Genomic DNA, 20,480 nt, shown 5'->3' on the forward strand with positions numbered 1-20,480 from the left:
AAAATAAGAATAGTATAGATTATTCATTATACAGATAATATTATCAGGATAAGAATAATTTGTTGTTATACATTGGAATCTAGGAAAAACGTCCATTACCTTGTAATTCTTTCTTATGTGCAGTGCATGTTGCTGCATGCTCATCTCTATAAGCTCTGGGACAGCCACTGAAATCCCCGTAGAGGGCTATTGCACAGGTACACCAACACACAACTGGCTAAAGTATTTATGCCTTAAAAAACCACATCTATGGAAATGTGTTACATGTTGCCTCAGTTCTTGCATACCTCCATCATGTTACACCCTCCCTATTAAGACACAGCAACAAAGATTTAGCAAGGTTTATAAAGCTCTGGTGGGAACGGACCTCACTGCCCCCCGGGTAAGAGGCACTCTTGGTTCACACCAAGCCACAAAGCTTTTAATTCTAGATCTTATTTGAAACAACAAACACTGCAATAAGAGAATTCAGGCAGTGAAGTTATGGAGTGAGATGCTTACAGGCTTACCACACTGGATTGAAAGGACATGCCTTGCTCCCTGCCATGGAGAAGGCACTCACAGGGTGTGTTTCTTACTATAGCATTGTTCTATTTTTTCTGGTCTGGGGCTTCCTGAGAAGTTATCATGGCTCACAGTAGCAACAACTACATTTTTAACCACACATGAAATGCACAAAGAGAAGAAATGCCTGCTGGTGCACTGTTTTGAAAGGCAATGCTGTCTTGGCGGCTTAGGCCAGATGTTTTCTGGGCAGATGATGTCAGAGCAACAGGATACACTGTGATGAACACTTGCTCCTTCTAGTCCACCAGTTCTGGATGCTCTTCAAGATACCATGTTCAAAAGCACAGCAGCAACTTCATCATTGAACAATGAACAGCCAGTCACAGCCTGTTTTGGTGATTTCATCTGTACAAACTTTGTCTCACTTCTGGAATCCTTCAGCTTGCTCTTAATGACAATGGTGACTTTGACAGAGCCTTGAGGATTGTTTAGCTTGCACAGCATATTTTATTCTTATCTTTTTTATTTCCATTGTTTGCATGCTATTTTGTATGACAGTCTAGAGTTGTTACTTCTGACAACTCAGAATGCTAATCTCCCCCCAACAGCTCTTCCTGTGCAAGGACCAGTAGTTTCCTCTTCACTGGAACACCCTAAGAAACAGCATATTGTCGCAAAAAATAGCCACTGCATTTCAGTTTTTAAAAAAATATATCAGATTTGTGTGCATATATATTTCATCATGCATTTATTTTTCATTGTTTTTCAAAGTGTTCAGTGTCAGTATCACGAAACAAAGTTTACTACCTTACATCTGTGATAAGCAACCACTTAATTTCTTGACACAATTTTTTGAAAACATGGACACACAAAACAAAAGTGTTGCTAATACCATCTGATTGATCAGTAGTTTCCAAAACCACTTTAATGCCAGAACAGAATGGAACTTCTTGTAGCCATAGCCAAGTTTCAGCTCTTCACACACTTCCCTCCCCCCTTCCCTTATCCAAGCTAAAATATATATATGTGTATCTCATCTGGCATCTCCCTTTGTAAAAAACTACCTTTAGTCATTACACTGCTATGTATCTAAAGGACTTGTTTCTGAAAGCTGTTTTAGTAGAGCAACTGTCTAACTAAAATAGCTATATGTGCTACATAGTAACCTATTCAGTATATCACTATTGTCAGTTTTTGAGAACCAGCAAGTTCAAAGGATAAATTTTGCCACAGAACTTTGGAATTTCAAGTTAAAGTTCATATTCTGTTTGACAGCCTGACAAAAGTGAACTTTGCTTGGATTTGATGAAAATTTTGCTTGAAAATTTGATGAAAATTGACTTTGCTTACATTCTTTGCTTCTTTTAGAAGAAACTGTTGTTACTGTTGTGGAGGAAGCTAAAGTCCTGATCTGCTGGAAACAGGCAGTTTGATGATTTAACTGAGTTGCTAATATTAATTTCATCCAAACCTACAAATTTAGTTATGGTGTTCTTCTTAGCTCTATGGTTAAGTTATAGTTCATTTAGCTGCATGGTTAAGGGAATACGCTTTCAATGAAAGTTTACACTTCTTATAATAAACACTTCTTTCTTCAGTCTTTAAATAAAGAATAGAATAGTAAAGCTATCAAAGGAATATCTTAACACATTGCCTTTCCTAAACAATTTGGGCTTAGCAAATCAGCATTTGTTTCAACAGTTGCAATCCTGATATACATTGACCACTGTCACATTGCAGTCTGCAGTCTTGATGAATAGCTTCCCTTTCTCCTTCATCTATCTTATTTGTGACTACACACAAATAATCATCAGATTAGCAAGCTGTGTTGCAAATGGAAGGTAAATACTAGTAGTCCAATCACCACCATGGGCACTGTCATTCTAGTAAGAAAACAACTCCCATTTGTTATTTGTTGACTATATTCAGCTGACTTTTTCCTTGTTGTTTTGAAGTTTATAAGGCAACGTTTGTAGAGAGAGGTGATAACATTTTTAGGCCAACTGATGATAGAATTTTCTTCAAAAAAACTACCAAATCAACAAAGACAGTGAAAATGGAGGTCTATCCTCAGTACTTTTAATGCTCTAAATTTCTCTCTGTTTTAAGATAAAATTCTTATTTTTGTATTTAGTCTAATCTAGGTCCATGGAAATGTCTCCCATATTGAAATAAAATTGGTAAAACCGAAGTATTTCAGTGCCATCAGAAGGCAGTTAAAAACTACTGGCTTAATCAATTCCATGTTTGATTGCAACTTGTTAATGAGTTAGGAATTATTTCGTTGAAAACAACAACAAAAATCAGAACAGTAATTTCTTTTTCCCAGTGCTTATCTGAAAATTTTCAGTGTCTCCATTCGATAGATTGACCAGACTGGTATTCCAGACTCCTTACAACCCAAGTTCAGAATCTGATTTGTAAGACACTGCCAACTTTCAGACATTTTCTACTTCTGAGAAAATTCTTAGGCTGTGATGTTTCATACTTACATTATCAAATGCTGGTTTGTGTTAACTGCACTTTGTGGCAGAGACACGTTTCTTCCATTTCCAGAGCATCACCAGCTCTAATGACAACAAACCAATTTCTGTTCCCATTCTGAATAATGTTTTGGCTTTGCATTGGGCATGATTTACGGATGAAAGGAAACTGGCTGAATAGAAACCTTCAGGTAAGCCTTCTCTTTTGTCTTCATGCTGAAATGTACTTTGAGTATAGGAAGGGGCTCATTCTTTATGTATGGCCCTGCAAAACAAAAATGTTTTATAGATACATTTATCTTCTAACATTGCCTGGAGACAAAGCTATAGAGAAAACTCTCATCAAAAGAAAAAAGTGCCAGTGGCTAAAATTGTGTATGCTCAACTTGGCGGTGCTTGTCTTGCTGTCTAGTAGACTAGCTGGTCTTAGTAATATTGAAGACAACTATACTCTGCTATGAGATTATTAGCACTCTGAAAGTGAACAGCATCCAAAGCTCTTACCACTTATTTTACAAGAAGAATAATTTAACACAGCAATGACTACTAAAATGATTTGGGAAATCGCAAGCCATTGGTACGAGAGGAGATCAAAGAAAGTGCTTGACGTGTTTAGTTTAGTAATCAAAGGCTAAAAAGGAATCTGATTAGGTATTTTAATTCAGAAAGCACTTACCAGAGAGGGAATATTGGCTAAATAAGTGGAAAGATATATGAACTGGTTATAAATAGAACTAGTCTGGAAATAAGAATAGAAAAATCAGTATTTCAGAGATGAGCCATTCTGGACTAGTCTTTGAAATGCAATAAGGACCACAAGGAATACAATGTTTCATGCCAGCAACTCACAAGTGTGTAAGTGGGATTTGATGACAGGATAGAAGTCATCCTGCTGTTGAAAATTAAAACTTGTGATTTGTATCTTTGGGTGGTTAACTTCTTGTACCTGTAACAGAGGCTTGAAAGGAGACTGCATTTCCATACATCTTTTTTTGCACCGTATTTTAAATACTTTAATCCTGCCAGCTGTTTACCTGCAGGGGCCAGTGAGATTTACATTTGCCCTCAGTGCATAATTTGGCTTTTGGGGAATGAAGGTAGGCAGGGTTACTTTCTTTTGAAGCATCAGACAATGGCCAGAGAAAGTGATGGGATATTTGGGCAGAATTTACTGGTATTTTCGTGATATTGAAAAAAACCTTTCCTGCCTCTGCTGAATTGTTTAGGAAGACCCTGACTGATTGTCAGGTTTGGAGTCACATGGATTCCTCTCCCCAAATTCAGTGTGTTGACAGAGCCTGTTAACAGTCTTTTCTGTTTTCTGCCTTTCTACTTGGTGTTAGGCAGTGCTTACTTTCTAGGATCCCCTCAACATTTTCTCTTTACAAAGGCCCTGCTATTGCTAAAGCCATGGTTGGGACATTGGTGACACGTTTAATTTTTCCTATTTTACTCTTGCATATTATCCTCTGCGATGATTTTTTGTCTTTATACTGAATGTTTTGGGTTAGTTATGGAGTGACAGAAACTTTTATACAAGGTTTTGAGGTTTCATAGGTAAGTGCATGGCTGCATACTTAGGGCAGTCAGAGCAGGTATTTTTGTAGACAGCTGTGGAGTATCTATTCATGATTGGCTGTGATTGATTCCAGGTCCCTGAAAAGACCTATGTTTCTTAGTATTTAAGTTCACCAAATAGTTGTTGAATCTCTGCAACTGTGACTATGTGGAATATGTTTGATTCCCTAAAGAACATTAAACATAGGGAACTGCTCCGTATGTCCTTTACCTGAACATACTGAGAACATGCAGTTTACAGTGGAGACGTGATTTTTTTTTTTAATGTAGGCACTCCTATGCTCTTGTACTAAAACCTCCTAGCCTCTGTTTCACCGGTTTGTCAGCTAGAAGAGTAAGTTCTAGCTTCTGGGGATGCAGGAATATAATAGTCAGTTCATCTAGATTTCCATTCTGACTCCACCATGTAGGCAGTTTGGCAACATAGCAGGATTTGGTCTTTGGATAGTGATCCTGAAGATGTGATGTTAAGAGTCACAGCCTTCTATGCCAGATGGCATAAAAAACACCTCTGCAACTTACCTATCATTATTTCTTGGTACTATTCCGAAAGCAGCGTAAAAGATTGGACAACCTACAGTAGGGCCCTTGCTCAGCTTTGTAAGATGTCACTCGCCACCTCCTATCCTCAGTCTTGATGCCTGGAGACTATAGGCCACTTTTTGTTTATTGCTTCCAGATGTAAAAGTCAACCTCTAGTTCTACAAGTAGATTTATGATGAGTGAGCTATTTTTTGGAGGAAGAACAGTTACTCCTACTAACCCAGCTCATTCTGTGTGTTCATCTGCACCCTGATGGTGCTGCCATGCATACAGCAACAGGAAACCCTGTTCTTCCTAGAACATAAGAAATTCCAGATAGGGCTAAAAGTGCTTTTCCAATGTATTGTGAATTCTCTGTTAAACATACTGACTGACCAGAACAGATCTGTTTTTCAAGAAAGGATCATTCTTGGAAAACCACCGTGAACCACCCTGCGGGAGCTAATATGATATCCATTCACTGAGCAGAATTGTGAAGATCCCTTAAAAGAAAAATCATCTATATATCCTTATTTGTTATTGAGTGAGTAGCATCTATTTGGAATTACAACTCAGCTGTGGATAAAATGGGATGGGATGTAGAGAAAATACCCAGCGCTGGTTAACAGTATGCAGACATCAAACCAGTTGGATGCCCTTAGGGAAACATTTGAACATAAGCTTATTTGATTAAGCAGCATTTCAATCTTTATTTAGCTAGATGGTAAGCATCTCTTCCTATCACTGGATTAGCATTTGCAAGGTACCAACAGTGAAATACATAAACACTCAAAGGAGACCAAATTGTTGCTTCTCCTATGGTTGCTGTTTTATAAAATCTATTTGTGCAATAAATCTTCACCTGTTGTATGTGTGCCATACACGCACAGTCAGAATACTTAACCTGAGCTGTCAGATAGTCTTCAGTGGAGTCCCAGATACTTCCTTCACTTATAAATCTGTTAAAAGCTTTATAATAGCAGAGTACTGCATACATGTATACCATACAATGAACAGTTAATTTGTGGAAATAATTCAAAGAAGAGAGAAAAGGTATCATGTATTTTACTTTTGGACGTGACTTCAGTGGCAGGAGGTAATTGCTTAGTGTCTGAAGATTAAAGTACCACTTCATCAAAATAAGCATACAACCTAGACTTGTCCCGCAGGGAGCAGTGTTTCATAAATGCATAAACAGGTGGCATAGCACATACTCCAAAGATGGGAATATTTCCAAAAGAAGTTGCAGAAGCTTTTGTGGAGTAAATCTTTATCTGATTGGGGAGAAGGTTCTCATTTAGCTATCTGTTAACGTAGAGTATTTGAGTTAGCAATCCATATGGATTCATTTTGGGAGAAAATCTGCAGCACTGCTTGCAAAATGGTTTGTTCTTTTACTCTTTCAACAAAGCCAGTCACCTCAATCAGGTTGTGATTGTTTTGGTAAGATGCAAGTCATTGAAAAGTGTTCTAACATATACAGTATATGGAGACTTTTTTTATAGTAACTGATTGACATGGAAAGCTACAACTCTTTTAAGGAAAAATTTTGCTTGGGAATTAAGGTAAAGTGGACTTCTATTGGTTCTCAAGAAGCAGAATTAAAACACTCATAAAAGGTCCCATATTCACACAAAGATAATTTAAGAAACAAAATTAATGAGTCAAAAACCAGTCCCCTTTCATTTCACCAATGATGCTAGAAAGGAAGGGCTCAATAACTGCAGAGTACGCACACAGCAATATTTTGAGACTATAAAAAGCTGGATGGATTGCTGCTAAGTACAAAGAAACCTTGATACTTGACCAGACTCCCCAGGTCTCAGGGAAACAGGAGGAGAGCTTATTTGGATGTAAGATTGCAATTTTTTTTATCAGCATCACTGCAGGTGAAGGTTGTGAGAACAGCCTTATATATACTGTAACAGGATCCTTCCACCAGACATGCTAGAATGTTTTAGTCTCTGAACCAGGATGCCAGGCCAGAAATTCTTGCATATAACAAAGGCAAAATCTGGCTTCAAGAGAAATGGACGTGCCCAATGGCACATGACTAAGTATTCTCAGATTCAGGCTTATTACTGCCCAGGGATTTCTCTAAAATTGAAGGGAGTTTTACTGATTCCTGTTGATGCTCCAAAATTCAAAGTTTGCAAATTCTATTCTGCAAGATGGCATCAGAAATTATATTTCTTTTTCACTCTAAGCCAAAATTTGGCAGAGATTTGAGAGGCAGTGTATTCTGTCTGTGATCTGGCAAAGAAGACACTCTAAATTAACTAGAAGTAGGTGGGGAAATATTATCCCTGAGGATCTTGCCTGGAAATAAAACCTGGAGCTTTTGAAGTTCCTTGCAAAGAAAAACAGAAAAGAGCAACAGAGAAATAAACTAGAGCAAATAACAGTCACAGCATCTACCTAGGAGACGTAAGATCCAGACTGGAGTTTTGGCTCCAAATCAGACATTAGGGCCTGGGTCGTTCGCATACAAGATGGGTACCCTAACAGTATCTGGAGTCCTTGCTTCAGTCACTTCTTTGGAGCAGTCCTATTTTGTGCAGATGATAAGTAAGTGGGTATTAGTTGGGTCAGCAAAAAGGAGAGGAATTCCTTAGCCTAACAGTTAGGGAATTCACCCGGGATGTAGCAGCAGCAGGTGCCAGTCCCTCGACTGTGCCTTCCCAGACATTGTACTTCCCTGCTATTGGCCACTCTCATGCAAGTTCAGTGGTTTTGATCTGAAGTTATGCGTGGCTGCAAAGTATTTAAAAACTAATATTTACTTAGGCCAGAATTTTCCCACAAATCACAATGATTTCAACAACTCAACGTTTCCCAGTATTACTTAATTTTTACAGAACATTTCCAAGCTGCCAAAATTCAGAGAACTTTTTATGTTGCTGACAACTCAAACAGCAGGACTCTAATAGGTTAAAAAAATTCAAAATGAAGCCTAAAAATAAAACGTTTTTGAGCTAGCCTAGTACTAGATTAATGATATGCCATAGATAAACAGAATTAAGCACCTAGACATGACTAGAAATTCTAATCACAGATGAGACAGTTGGCTACGCTCTGCCATTTTATACCCTCAGGAGATGGTGAAGGTCATTTAAGTGCAGAGATGTGGGATCCTGAGCCTACTGGCCAAAAGAGAAATTCCAAACTCCAGAAAACATAGCACCAGGATGGAGCACACATAACCACATCACTCAAAGACTGACTGTGAATCTTTAAGGCAATGCCTATGGAAAAGAATAAAAGGCCCAACAGGCGCCAGTAAGAACTGGATTTTTGTTTCTGTGACACCATTTGTTTTCTGTTATGGATATTTGCATCTTAGGTTAACATTCCTCTGAGATAAGACCTCGTACCTGATAACATTCATCCCCAGGCCAGGCCACGGATCTATGTCCCTGGCACCATACAACTATTTCTGTCTGGAATCCAAAATACTCCCAAGAACCACATCACTCTGTGTTTAAGTTGGTTTTTTTGTACAGAGACCTGGTCAGAAAAGTTGTCCAGGAAGAGAAAAATGAATCGTGATCCTGGAAAGAGACCCTGAACACATATGAAAGACCATATGGTAATGATCAAAGTTGAGGAAAAACAAAAAGCTGCCTTCCACCTGCAAAACAGAATTGTCTGAAGATAGTGAAGTGGGAATGCTTTGAAGATAAGCCATCACGTAGTGTGGGAAAAGGAGGCAAGAAACGAAAACTGGTATTGAGACAATTTCCTAAGGTGCACTCTGTGATTGGTGAGTGGGGGAGCCAGGTGTTGATTATTTTCTACCCTGTTCTAACATGTAAAAGTCAGCAGCAGTAGTGCTAATTGTATTTGTTACCTGCTTTTCCTCATAACCTGCCTTCCAGTGGATAGAAAGCAGGCAGGGGAGGAACTGAAAATCATCTCAGCTCTTTCTTTCAAAATATTTCAGGTAGTAAGTCATCTGCCCTTCCTGAAATAGGATTTCTGTATTGTCTTCCATGGTCTTCTCCTGGCTCTCTTCAGGAAGATAAAGGCTTAAGTTCAAATACGGGCTCTGCAATTTCTCTCTCCTGTGCTTCTTAATCAGTCTGAAATCCGAAGGTAGGCACTGATGGGAAGTGAGGATGCTATTTTTGAGGTCACATCATGAGAAGTGAGTATACCTAACTCTCTCCACTCCTCTATTGCACTCACTGGTAGCATCTATGCCTCCTTCAGAAAGCATGTGGAATCTTAAGACATAGGCAGGACTTCGATACTGAACCAAGCTACTAGTCTGGAGAAAAAAAAAAGGCAACAAATGCATTTCTTAGCCAGTCTTTGTAGCAGAGGTGGATGCTTCAGCCATCATTTTTAAAGGAGGCAGAAAAAAACCCTGAAGGAACTTGAGATAATATGACAAAATAAAATATGTATGTAATTCAATCTTAAGCTGTGCAAAGCAAGGAGATTCAGATATAGAGATATAAATTCAACAGTTTCAACATCCCTCAGTTAGATGGTATTTTAGTGATGAGAAATTAATTATCTCTCTGACATGAAGAGTTGTACTGATGATTGAACTTCAGGTGTTTACAGTGGAGATGGCAGTAGCTTAACTAGTCTCTGTGGTTATGGTGGCTCCGTCTAGCCCAGGTCCTGTTTGTGATGGGGAGCAAATGTAGACAGCTGTCTAGCTCTGTAGGGATGCCTGCTGAGTCGTGTACCTTTGAGTGTTCTCGCAGCCTCCAGCCATTTGTGCTTAGGGACACCTCCAGCAGGTGGCTTCTATGTGTTTAATAACCCTTAATGATATTTTTTTCCCCAATAACTTTAGTCTCTCTTTTGAGACGTTGACATGTAGCATTCACATCACACCCATGGCAATAGACAAAAAGGTACTTCTAAAGCTCAGTGCATCTCACCTCTTCAGATTTCTACACTAGCTAAATGAATCAAAATCCACAGCTATTAAAGGAATCCAGTTTAAGTGTGGATATCCACATTGTGGACAGGTGGGTACTTCTCACATCACCTCACTTTAAAGCGGATACTGTAAGATGTTGGCATTTGCAGTTTTACACCCAGTTACAGTGATGGGCTGCAGCAAAGTTGTTTCCAATTTACTGTTATTTTTGAAGTTTGGATTATATTCACAGTGGCAGGTTTTGCTTTTTTATAGCCAAGTTATTTAAAGTAGTTTTGTTTAAATCATTTTACTTACATAGTTATTACACTTGCGCAAGTGCAGCTCGTGGAATCTAGTTACTGCACATTCTCAGTACTGCGGTTCAGTACTCCCTGTTGAGGCAAACACACCCTTTGCTCCCAAGTTCTGTTTTATGTATAGCTGCAAAGAGCAGCTGCAAACTAAGGATCATGAAAGTAGAAATTAAAGAAAACTTCTTTAGTTGAAGTGGTAAAATATTTAGTAATTTCTTTTACAGTGTCTCAGTGAAGCTTCTTCATTTGTTATAAATGAGATTTTATGTCTGTTCTAGTTATTGGGTATTTTATACATTTGAAGGCTATACTTCAGCATGTTGACTGGTAAAGGAACTTTGCTATCAGCACCCCAATAATACACTGGAAATCTGTCTTGCCAGAGAGAGAGAGAAAAAATGCACCATCAGAAAGCTAAAACTTAAATGACCCATGGGATAGATTACTGAATAAGAAAGTCTGCAATGTAAAGGGCACGGTAACGGCAGCATTTCCCCAGCTGTGTGTATCACTCAAAAATATTTTCTCAAGCACTATGCAGACATCCCAAGTGAAGCAATAGAAGTGGTCAGGTGGGGGAAAGGGGAAGAAAGCAAAAATAAATTTAATTTCTGAGCAGCTTTGTAATTTTGACAAAACACCTATTTGGCAACAACATATCTCATGTAAACCAAAATAGTGAAACATTCAAGAACCAACCAGAAAAGGTGCTGTAATAAGCAGAGAATTTATTAGGCACTGCTTGTAACAAGTGGCATGTTCTGGTTTTAAATTTACAGTATTTCTCAGTTTGATGTGTTACTTCCCTTAGCTGGTTAAGGCAGAAGGCAGCAATGACAAGCTTGCATTCGATTAGAAAAATCATCTCAGTAGACTGACTACAACTTTGCATACATATTCCTGTAACAGACAACCAAGGCATGCTAAAAGACAACTGCTTTACTTGACAGACATGCTAAGAATTTTCTCATCTTCTCTACCTAATACAGAGAAATTAAAGTATCTTCCAGTATTTATAGGCACAATACCAGAATAAAGTCAAGCCATTGTTTTACCAGGATGTTTTAGGAGGGTAAACTGTACATATAATATGAAAATATTCAATCTTCATTTAAATATTTCTGCAATCTTAGGCAATAATTTTGAATCTGTGGAATTTAGCCACATGTAGGCATCTGAGTATGATAACCTGTTCTAAAAAAATCTGATGATCACTGAAGATCATGACGGCCAGTAGTAAATCTCCACCGTCTTTGAAGTGGAAATTGTTTCTGGTCATTTCTTCACTCTAAAGAATGTATTTAATTAATCACAAAACATTGACAAACACAATAGCATGAAATGTTTGAATGCCATACTGGCAAACAGGACTAAGAACAGCCATTCCTTGCCAGATCAGGATATCTACCTGAACAAACCCAGCTTTGGCAGCAGCTAATAGTGACTGCCAAAGAAAGAACATAAAAACAGGCTGCTCCAAGGATACCCTTTCCCAGCTGGCAGCAGCCTTTAGCTCTGGGATTTTTCTCAACAGGATACTATTTTACGTTTAATGCAAACTTTTATTGCATGCATTTCTTGTGTTGAATTTGAGCTAGTGTAAAGTTAGTTTTGGTAGTCAAAAAGTTGCCAATGAATTTCAAAATCTGCTGTGTGAAAATGTACTCATTTATTTTTAAGCTGCATCCTCACGAGTTTGTTGAACTGCCTCTGTATGAAAAACAGTGAATAATAAACAGTGATTATACAGGCCACTACCATACTCATCCTCAGTTCTCTCTCCTGTAGACTGAAGAGCTAATTCCACCCTACAGATCTGCTCCTCAAACAAAAGATACTTATGTCTTTAAGTATGCTGTTGCCTCTCTCTCTAACTTGTAAGAGACCTTTTTGAAAGCCCTCTGTAAATCCAATTGGACTACTTGAATCACCTTGTCCCCATATTCACCAACTCCTCTGAAGAACATGAAAGTGAATTACGTCTAAAATAGCTGAATTGACACATCATTTTTATATCTTATCTGTTCACAGCACTGTTTACAGAGACTGGGGGGGGGGGGGGGAGAGGGGGAACCCAAACCCCAGTAAACCAAAAAAACAAAACCCGCCACCTGTTATTCGGGTAGAGTTTCAAGCAAAATGTTTAAGCCACAGATAATAGTTACACAGTTTAAAATCTGAATTCCTTCAGGACTCTCGCAAGACTACTGTCTGACCTTTTTATTTATTCTAATCAACTTGTCCAAAAAGGTTTTCATTCACGTTTTCTGTGCAGGAAGGGTTCAAGACAGGGACCTTTGCACCTTCCCTCATGATGAGCGTGGATGTGAAAAATCAGTATTTTAAATCCAACTGAAATCCACATTTTAATACTATTTCAAAATAATTTGCCTTTTTTTGTTCTATTAAGTTGCTGTAGGCACATTTATTTCAGCAGTCTTGTGATGTTGGTGATATACTCCAGCATTAATCAAGTACCAATTAAATCCCTCTTAGAATGTAGGAATAAGAGAAAGGACTTATCAAAGCAAGCTGCCTTACCAGACATACCATAACTTACTATACAACTGTCTAAAATTATTGTTTTAGGTTATTTCAGGTTTATTTGCACTTTTTTTTCTTTTTGGAATAACAAAATATGTTGGCATGCCCAGTAACCAAACATAAGGTCAGATAACTGTATCTCTGGCAAAACCAAACTACACAAGTTCCTGGTGTGAAATTACAGGCAAAAGCTAAAATCAGTCCAAACTAGCTTCTCCTTTTCTACCACATGACAAAACTTTGCAGATAAGGGTAATTAAATTTTCCATTTCATAGTATCACTTAATAGTCTGATTTGTTTTAAATTATCCATCAAACTGCACAGTTAAGGAATACACTGCTAGAAATCTGAAACTGTGCTTTTAGTTTCCTGACAGTCTTTAGGTTCCATTACAAGATCATGATTTTGAGAGTTGCAGGGCCTTTGTTACAATAAAAAAAATTGTTCGTTGGAATTATGAATGCTGCCAATCTTCAAAATAAAATGACATTTGCAGGATACCAAGTTATCACAACAGAACTATGCAAAATATATTGAAGTATTTGCAGGTATGCACCCACATTTTGTAGGGAGTCCTATACTGCAAAGTAGATACTGTTATCTGTAGTCAGCAACAGAACAGGGAGCACTTCCAGCATTTCAATTTGGCTTAGGTAAAAGAAATGCCATAAAATGTAAAGATGAGGACCATTCCAAGCATTCAGAAGACAGGGTTGGTTTGGGTTTTGTTTTTCTGTGGCTCGTCACTGAATTGATGTAAACAGGCATACATTTAACAGAACAGAATTCATTGCAAGGAACTTGGAGAAAAAGTGGCAGGAAGGGGGAAATGCAAACGTTGGGTAAAATGTAAAACCCGGGGTTTATTAGTAAAGGTAAAATTTCACCAAAACATTCCTGGTTTTAAACAGAAATTACAGTACTGGAGTGTCCAACCTTGCAAAACTCATGTATGAAAATTTTCATGTGGTCAAGAGACATTAAAAAAAAAAAAAAAAGGTATGTGCCACATGCCTTGTAGAGCTGATGGGAGTAGAAGTAGTTGCATAAGGGAGGAAAAAGATTATGATGCTGCTTCTTTCTTAAAAGAAGGAACTTTCACCCAGACTTGACTGGAATAATCCAAATCTCATTGTGACATGTAGCTGGCTGAGACAGCAGTGACAGATAATAAGCCTTTTTCAGAAAACTGGTGATACTATGGACTAATTTGCTAGAACTGCCAAAGGACTTTGTCCGGTAGCAGAGTTCTGGCTCCAGAACTTCACACAATCTATCTACACAAGTCCAAGTGTAAACTTCTTCAGACCAGCCCATTAATTTTTTGCATAGGACTTCCCACAATAATGGAAGCTACAAAGCTGTAAAGAAATCCTCTCAAATCTACACAGCTCAATGAAAGAATGTAGCATCTATGTAAGGCTCCTCTGCAATTCTGGCATGCAATTGTCTTGTAATTCTTTAATACTCTTTTGGTTGTTATTGCCTGTAAGGTGGTAAGATACCTCAGATGCACACAAATCCCACCGGGTAAAGAATCTGTTCTATTTGTTTGGGAGCTTTAAATTTTCCTTCCCCATTAATGATTTTGATACTTCCAGAGGTTTGAAATATTACTGCCGTGAAAAGCTTTGATTAGTTGGATGCAGCACAGCTCCATCTACCACCAAGATGAATATCTAATCTGATTCAGCATTTGTATTAGCCTTGAGTCCTCAAAATCTCTTTAGCTTTCCATTTTCAGATCAATGGTTGAGGATACTAAAAAAACTAATTATGGTGGTTTACCTGTTGTGCCTTTTGTTTTGACACATTCTAGACTTGGGAGCAATGCTACCTGTCATAACACACTGCAGAGTGGATGGAAGCTGGAGTTCACCAATGAAACATTCACTTCTGAAGGTACTTAACTAAAGACGGTCAGATCATCTTGTACAATTTCAGTTCCAGCCTAGTGCTGTAGTATTCTGGTAAGTCAATGAAAGGGTAATGAAGTTTAGTATCTAGTAGATTTTTTGATCTCTGAAATACATTCCTCTTGGCACTGGTCCTCTGCAAGCTCTTGCATTCAATTTCACTTCTAGGATTTGAAGACTACAGCAATGATAATCAACTCCCTTCCATTGTCAGCATGCTCATTCTTAAGAAGCCATCCAACAGGAGGAAAATATCCAGCCCTAGGAGAGCGATCGGAGGAAAAGAAGGTCTGGGCTCAAACATGACTTAAAGACTTCAAGGTGGGGTGCACAGTACAGAATCATAATGAACATATGCATTTGGAAAAAAAAAAAAAAAAAAGAAAAAACATTCTTCCTCCGGAAGGAAAGGGGACTTAAAGAATTCTGCTTTGAATATTTTCATTATCTTAGCAGGAGAAACAAAAAAAAGAAACTGTGCTTTATGTGAAACTGATTCTAGTTACGAGAAGTATAAAATAACATACAGCAATTTCATATATTACGTGTCCAAAGATAATGTTAGGTATCTAACATTTATCAGTCATTTCCTTGGACTACATAATTTCAAAAACTAAGCTGTGCATCTGCTGCATTAGATATCCAAGCACTTTTTAATGTTGACAATCTTATAAATCTTGAAGACCATTAAATTAAGACCTTGCTGCTCTTCACTTGTAAAAGATAGAAGGAAAAAAAAACGAATGGCTTTTCTTATTACTGTCTCCTTAGTAAGATCAGCATATTAAGCTTAGCTGGAATACAAAGAGATGCAGTAGATTCTGGACTGTTAAGATTCCAGTTTGGTGCACTTTGGCGTTCCTGGAGGACTTTAGGCTCCACTGCACAATGCAGCATTCAAAATTCAATAGGAAGATGAATTGCAATAACAGTTCTTGTCTGTGATAGGAAAATAGCAACATCAGCCAACTGGTTGATTACACTGAAACTGGGTCAAAAACAATGCTTTGAACAAATGTTAGTGAGCATATAGGGCAGCTGGTTAAAACTGAAACAAGAATATAATCAAATCTGGGCAACACAAGGTAGTTTTATGCCTTCTTTTAGCTGGAATTCAGTGCACAGCACTTACATAATTCTTTAGATCTATGTGGAGAGCGCTGTCTCAACTGTTTCTTCTGTGACAGTTGGGATAAAACTCTCAGTTGCATATGAAAAAGGTGTACCCTCCTCCAATTTGTAATAGATTTCACTGAGTATGTGTTGATATCTCAATTTGTTAAGTAAAAGTTAAGTGAATAAATCAAAAGCCATAGATATGTAACCAAGGATTCCAAACATAATATTGTGCATTATTAAAATTAATGATTTAATGTCATGTAAGATAAACTGAGTTTAGGCTATATATTTGATGTTCAGGCTGAGATGCTATCACTACATCTCTTGTTGGGCAACAGGAAATCTCAATGCAGATAAACATGTAACTAGCAATAAAAAAATAGAACTATAATTATATAATTAGTATATGCTAATGCTGTGTGAGGCACCCAACACTCTTCTGACTTAATTTGTGAATATTTAACTGGCTTAGTTTCACTTCTGAAGAACATCACAGCGAAACAATTGTAATCTCAATCTTTTGGACTAAACCTCCTCCATATCCGACACAAAAAACACTGCTTTCTATTTCAGTCATGAATGCTTCTGGAATAATGACAATATTAATTTGGGCAGAAAGAAGGTTATATAATATACATTTATACAGAACAGTCTAAGTTATACTCAAATGTTAAGTTTTATATATCATACTTTGCTCTTCAATTGACAAATTTCTCGTATATAGAAAGAGAAGGAAAAAAACCCCAGCTTCTATTGAGAGAATTTGTATACGCAAGGCTGGTAAGTTTAAACAAGATAGTGAATATAAAATTACCATCAAAGATCAACCATAATCTTTAAAGTTGCAGCTAATTTAAAACATTCCTTTTGATAGATTCCTAGTACAGCAATTTTTTAGAAGTATGAACACTCCAAATCTCCTCTATTTATAGGGAAGTTTTTAACAGGTTCAATTGGAGACATCAAAAACATTTTAAATAGACATCACAAGATGCATCTGTAGTTTAAAGGTCAAATTTATTAGGAGATTAAGAGATGTATTATACATGGACTATAAATATAGCACAGCTGACTTTATTCACAGTCAGACAGCCAATGCCAACCTATTTTGTAGACACCCTTGTTCTTTTGTTCCAAGAAAAGTTTGCACCATAAGACTTGGATTTAGGTTTTGGAATCTTCTTCTCTTCAACGTCATAGCTCCAGCCTGGAGGTTACAGGGGAAATGGTGGGGGGAGACAAGAAACAAAGAGAATTCTAAATATTCTCAGCATACAATATAGAGCAAATGCAACTTAAACATTTTAACTTTAATATCTTTTTCCCCACATAGGCATCCACTAGTTTATTCCTTTGTAGTTGGCAGCAAAGAATACTGAAATGCCATAGATGTGACATATGCCCGTTCTCTCAGTTGATAAGACTTTACCATACTACATACCTCCATTTTCTTTACTCCTGAAAAAAACTTGACAGTCATCAGTGAAAAGCTCAACAGGGAACACTGACTGTCCTGCAAGTTCATGGCTCCACAACTCCATAGCATCACAGAAGCACTAAGGCTCTGTGTATGCTGGGACAGGAAATGAAAAAAAAGATAAGGAAATGTGCAAAAAAAAAATAGCATACAGAAGATCAATCCCAAAGGTTGGGAGAGAACGGAGACCATGGAAAGCTAGAGAAAAAAGAAGGGTGGGAGGACCAAAGAAAGGAAGAGCAAAGAAAAAACTTCAGCATTAGAAAGGAGTTTAATACTTAACATTTTTATAAGAACATAAAAAATTAGCAGTAAAAGAAAAGGGAATGAAGTGATAGAAGACAAGTAAATTATGTGATAGTTAAGCAAGAGAAATGCTAAAAATTGTCAGAAAAGAGGAGGTGGAGACATTAGTGTTTATGTAAATCAAAATGCAAATTGGTTGCAGCCTCCAGGTGCCTGGAAAGTTGCCAGGGCAGCACTCAGTATTCCAAAGTTTGGTCTCTTTAGCTGCAACATTTCACTCAAAGTTGAGATACTTGAGTTGAAGCTGGAAGTGGTTAAGTATGCAGTTTTAACTGATACTAATAAGATGACACTTTTCTTCCTTAGTTTTAAAACAAAAACTTAGTAAGTCCTAAAAGGTTTAACATATATCTGAATTATTACATTTAAGGTGTTCACAGAAAACACTCAAGATACATCTACACATCAAAACATGCTTCCTAAGACACATAAGTTGTCATGCCACTGTACCTCAATTTTGTGTATTCACAAATGTCACATAAACATTTTCTTCATGTTTATTAGGCTGAACCGATGTTAATTTCCAAGTTAACTATCCTCTGTAAGAAATACTGGAATAGAGGTTTTAAAAACATATTCTTTCCATCTGTGAGAGCACTGGCTTTTGCCTCCTGTTCTGATTAAAAATATAAGCTTGAGTAAACAGCCAGAACTAGATCCAGAGACAGACTTTGGTATTGCAACATGCAGCATTATAACACTTAACTTTGAGGCACTTGGCTGCTGGAACGGAATCTCCAGCCCCAAGTTACTGCTTCATCTTTTTATACACTAGAGAGGAGCCGAGTGCCTCCAAAAGAGATTCGCAACTGCCAGCACAATGACTTGGGCTGCCATAGCTATCCAAAATCCACAAAGTTAGCTACATATAACTTTGGATTGCAAAAGGCCGCCATATATGACAACGTTTCACACTCTGGAACAATCTCCTTGAGTTAGGCACCTTCAGTTCATGACAGAGAGCAGTGGTCACTTTTATAAAAATACCACAATGGTGGGGGAGGTTATTCTTGCCCAGAACCCTGCCATACAAGCCAAGTGGACAGAAAGCAGATTTCATCGTCTCTGGAAAAACACCCTCATCACCTGACTAAAGGTTATTGTGGAGTAGAAAAACTCTCCATCCTTGTTATGCTGTATGTTTTTAAACAACTGCCTTGGTGATGTCAGACAGGACTAAAAAGAATTTAGGTCAACAGGCTAAAGTTTTAATTTTGTCCAGTTACAAGTGTTTCCTCCTTGCCTCAACTTCAGACCACCCTCAGCTGTCATATTTTGGACAGAGATCTCTCCCGTTACTGTATTCAGTGCTGTTATTCCTACATTAGAAAACACATCAGATGGGGCAGGCAGAAAGACAGTTTGCCTCAGGTTCCTGAAGTTCTTAGGTGAGAAAGAACTCTTAGGTTTCCGAATCGTACCAAAATACCTGCAACATCTAGGATTTGCAGAAATTAAACTTGAGGTTCTTATGGAATTTTGTAATGGAAAACTTGGGTGGTTCACACAGGAAGGACAGAGAGGTAAATATTTGTGTTCCTAGACTTAAGACATGTTTCAATAACACCTCAGTTTAGAAGCTAAGTTCCATTGTAAATGTGTGCGGAAGTTTCTAATTTCTTTCTAAAAGCAGAACTAAATATTGTAAAATTTATATTTCCAGCTACATCTGATACTGAAGCTATTACTACAGAACATACTATGCACATATCACACGCATGAAACTAAGCCACCTTAAATAAAAATGGAACAATAATTTAGGCAAGCCCGTATCCGCAGAAAAGTTTGGTAAAAGTTTATGGTAAAATTAAGGGTGCAAGCTAAGTGAATATTGAACTAATAATATTAATTATTATTAATAATTAATAATAGGTCACAGCCTTAGTTTAGTTGGTAGAATTTCTTCATAGTTTTCCCACACAATGGAGATTCATTACTAATTCAGTGAAGGCATAAACTTTCTACACTGAACAAATCAAGTATTTTACTTCAATCTGCATTTCCAAAGGACGAAATGTGACGTGTCCGAAGGGATGACATAAGTAGCTCATTAATATAGTGATACATAGGCCAGGATTCAGTTTTTTTTCTTATAGGCTGAATTTCCCAAGAAATAGAAATAACATGAACAATACAGAAGCATAACTAAAGCAACATCAGATTCTCCCAAATTTCATATTTGTTTATAAAACACTACAAAATGCTATTAAAATTGCACAGTAATTGGTATATCCAATGAAAATACAATGATCCTAATAATCTCCTAGTGAATACAATTTATTTTTCAATAAAATTAAGACTATTAAGTCAAAAAAAAGAGGCACTCAAAGAGGAACAGAGGAATTAAATACTAGCCTTTACCATTAAAAAGTGCAAATAAATTGCACATTAAATGGTTTACCTTCCTAATTGTGTAAGTTAATGGACTTATCCTGTTTTTTGGGTGTACAAGATAAGCCATCTAACAACTTTGCATGATTTGGTCTGACCAAGAAACTTTACTATCTATTTACCCCAGACTAAATATAGCTGAAAGCTGTAGACCATACGGAAGACTTCGGAAGAAGCTTACACTCCATGCGCATTATTCCTGGCTTTAACTCAATGCAATTAATCTTCCTCACATTCACGAGCGCTAAGCATCAAGCCTAGCTCTTTAAGGAAAATGAAACTGATGCAGCAAAAAATTCATACCAACACATAAAAGGACTGCTGAATATTCAAAAGGCTGAGATTATGGATACTGCTTGCAGTACCATAATTCTGTGAGAAAATACAAGCCTAAATAACCAAATAAGTTTACAGATACAGTCCTTCCGATACATCATTAG

General features: G+C 37.4%; 1 protein-coding gene across 1 annotated transcript in view; it reads right to left on the reverse strand.

Moving 5' to 3' along the window:
* Positions 1 to 16,841: 16,841 nt before the first annotated feature.
* The window catches only part of NDUFS4 (NADH:ubiquinone oxidoreductase subunit S4), a 49,596-nt gene continuing 45,957 nt past the window's right edge, over positions 16,842 to 20,480 (reverse strand). Inside the window, exon 5 of the mRNA XM_050913268.1 lies at positions 16,842 to 17,073. Within this exon, the coding sequence (XP_050769225.1) occupies positions 16,970 to 17,073 (104 nt within the window). The 3' untranslated portion in view covers positions 16,842 to 16,969. The remainder of the gene's footprint in view (positions 17,074 to 20,480) is intronic.

The sequence above is a fragment of the Gymnogyps californianus genome, chromosome Z (genome assembly GCF_018139145.2).
Source record: "Gymnogyps californianus isolate 813 chromosome Z, ASM1813914v2, whole genome shotgun sequence".
Classification (NCBI taxonomy): Eukaryota; Metazoa; Chordata; class Aves; order Accipitriformes; family Cathartidae; genus Gymnogyps; species Gymnogyps californianus.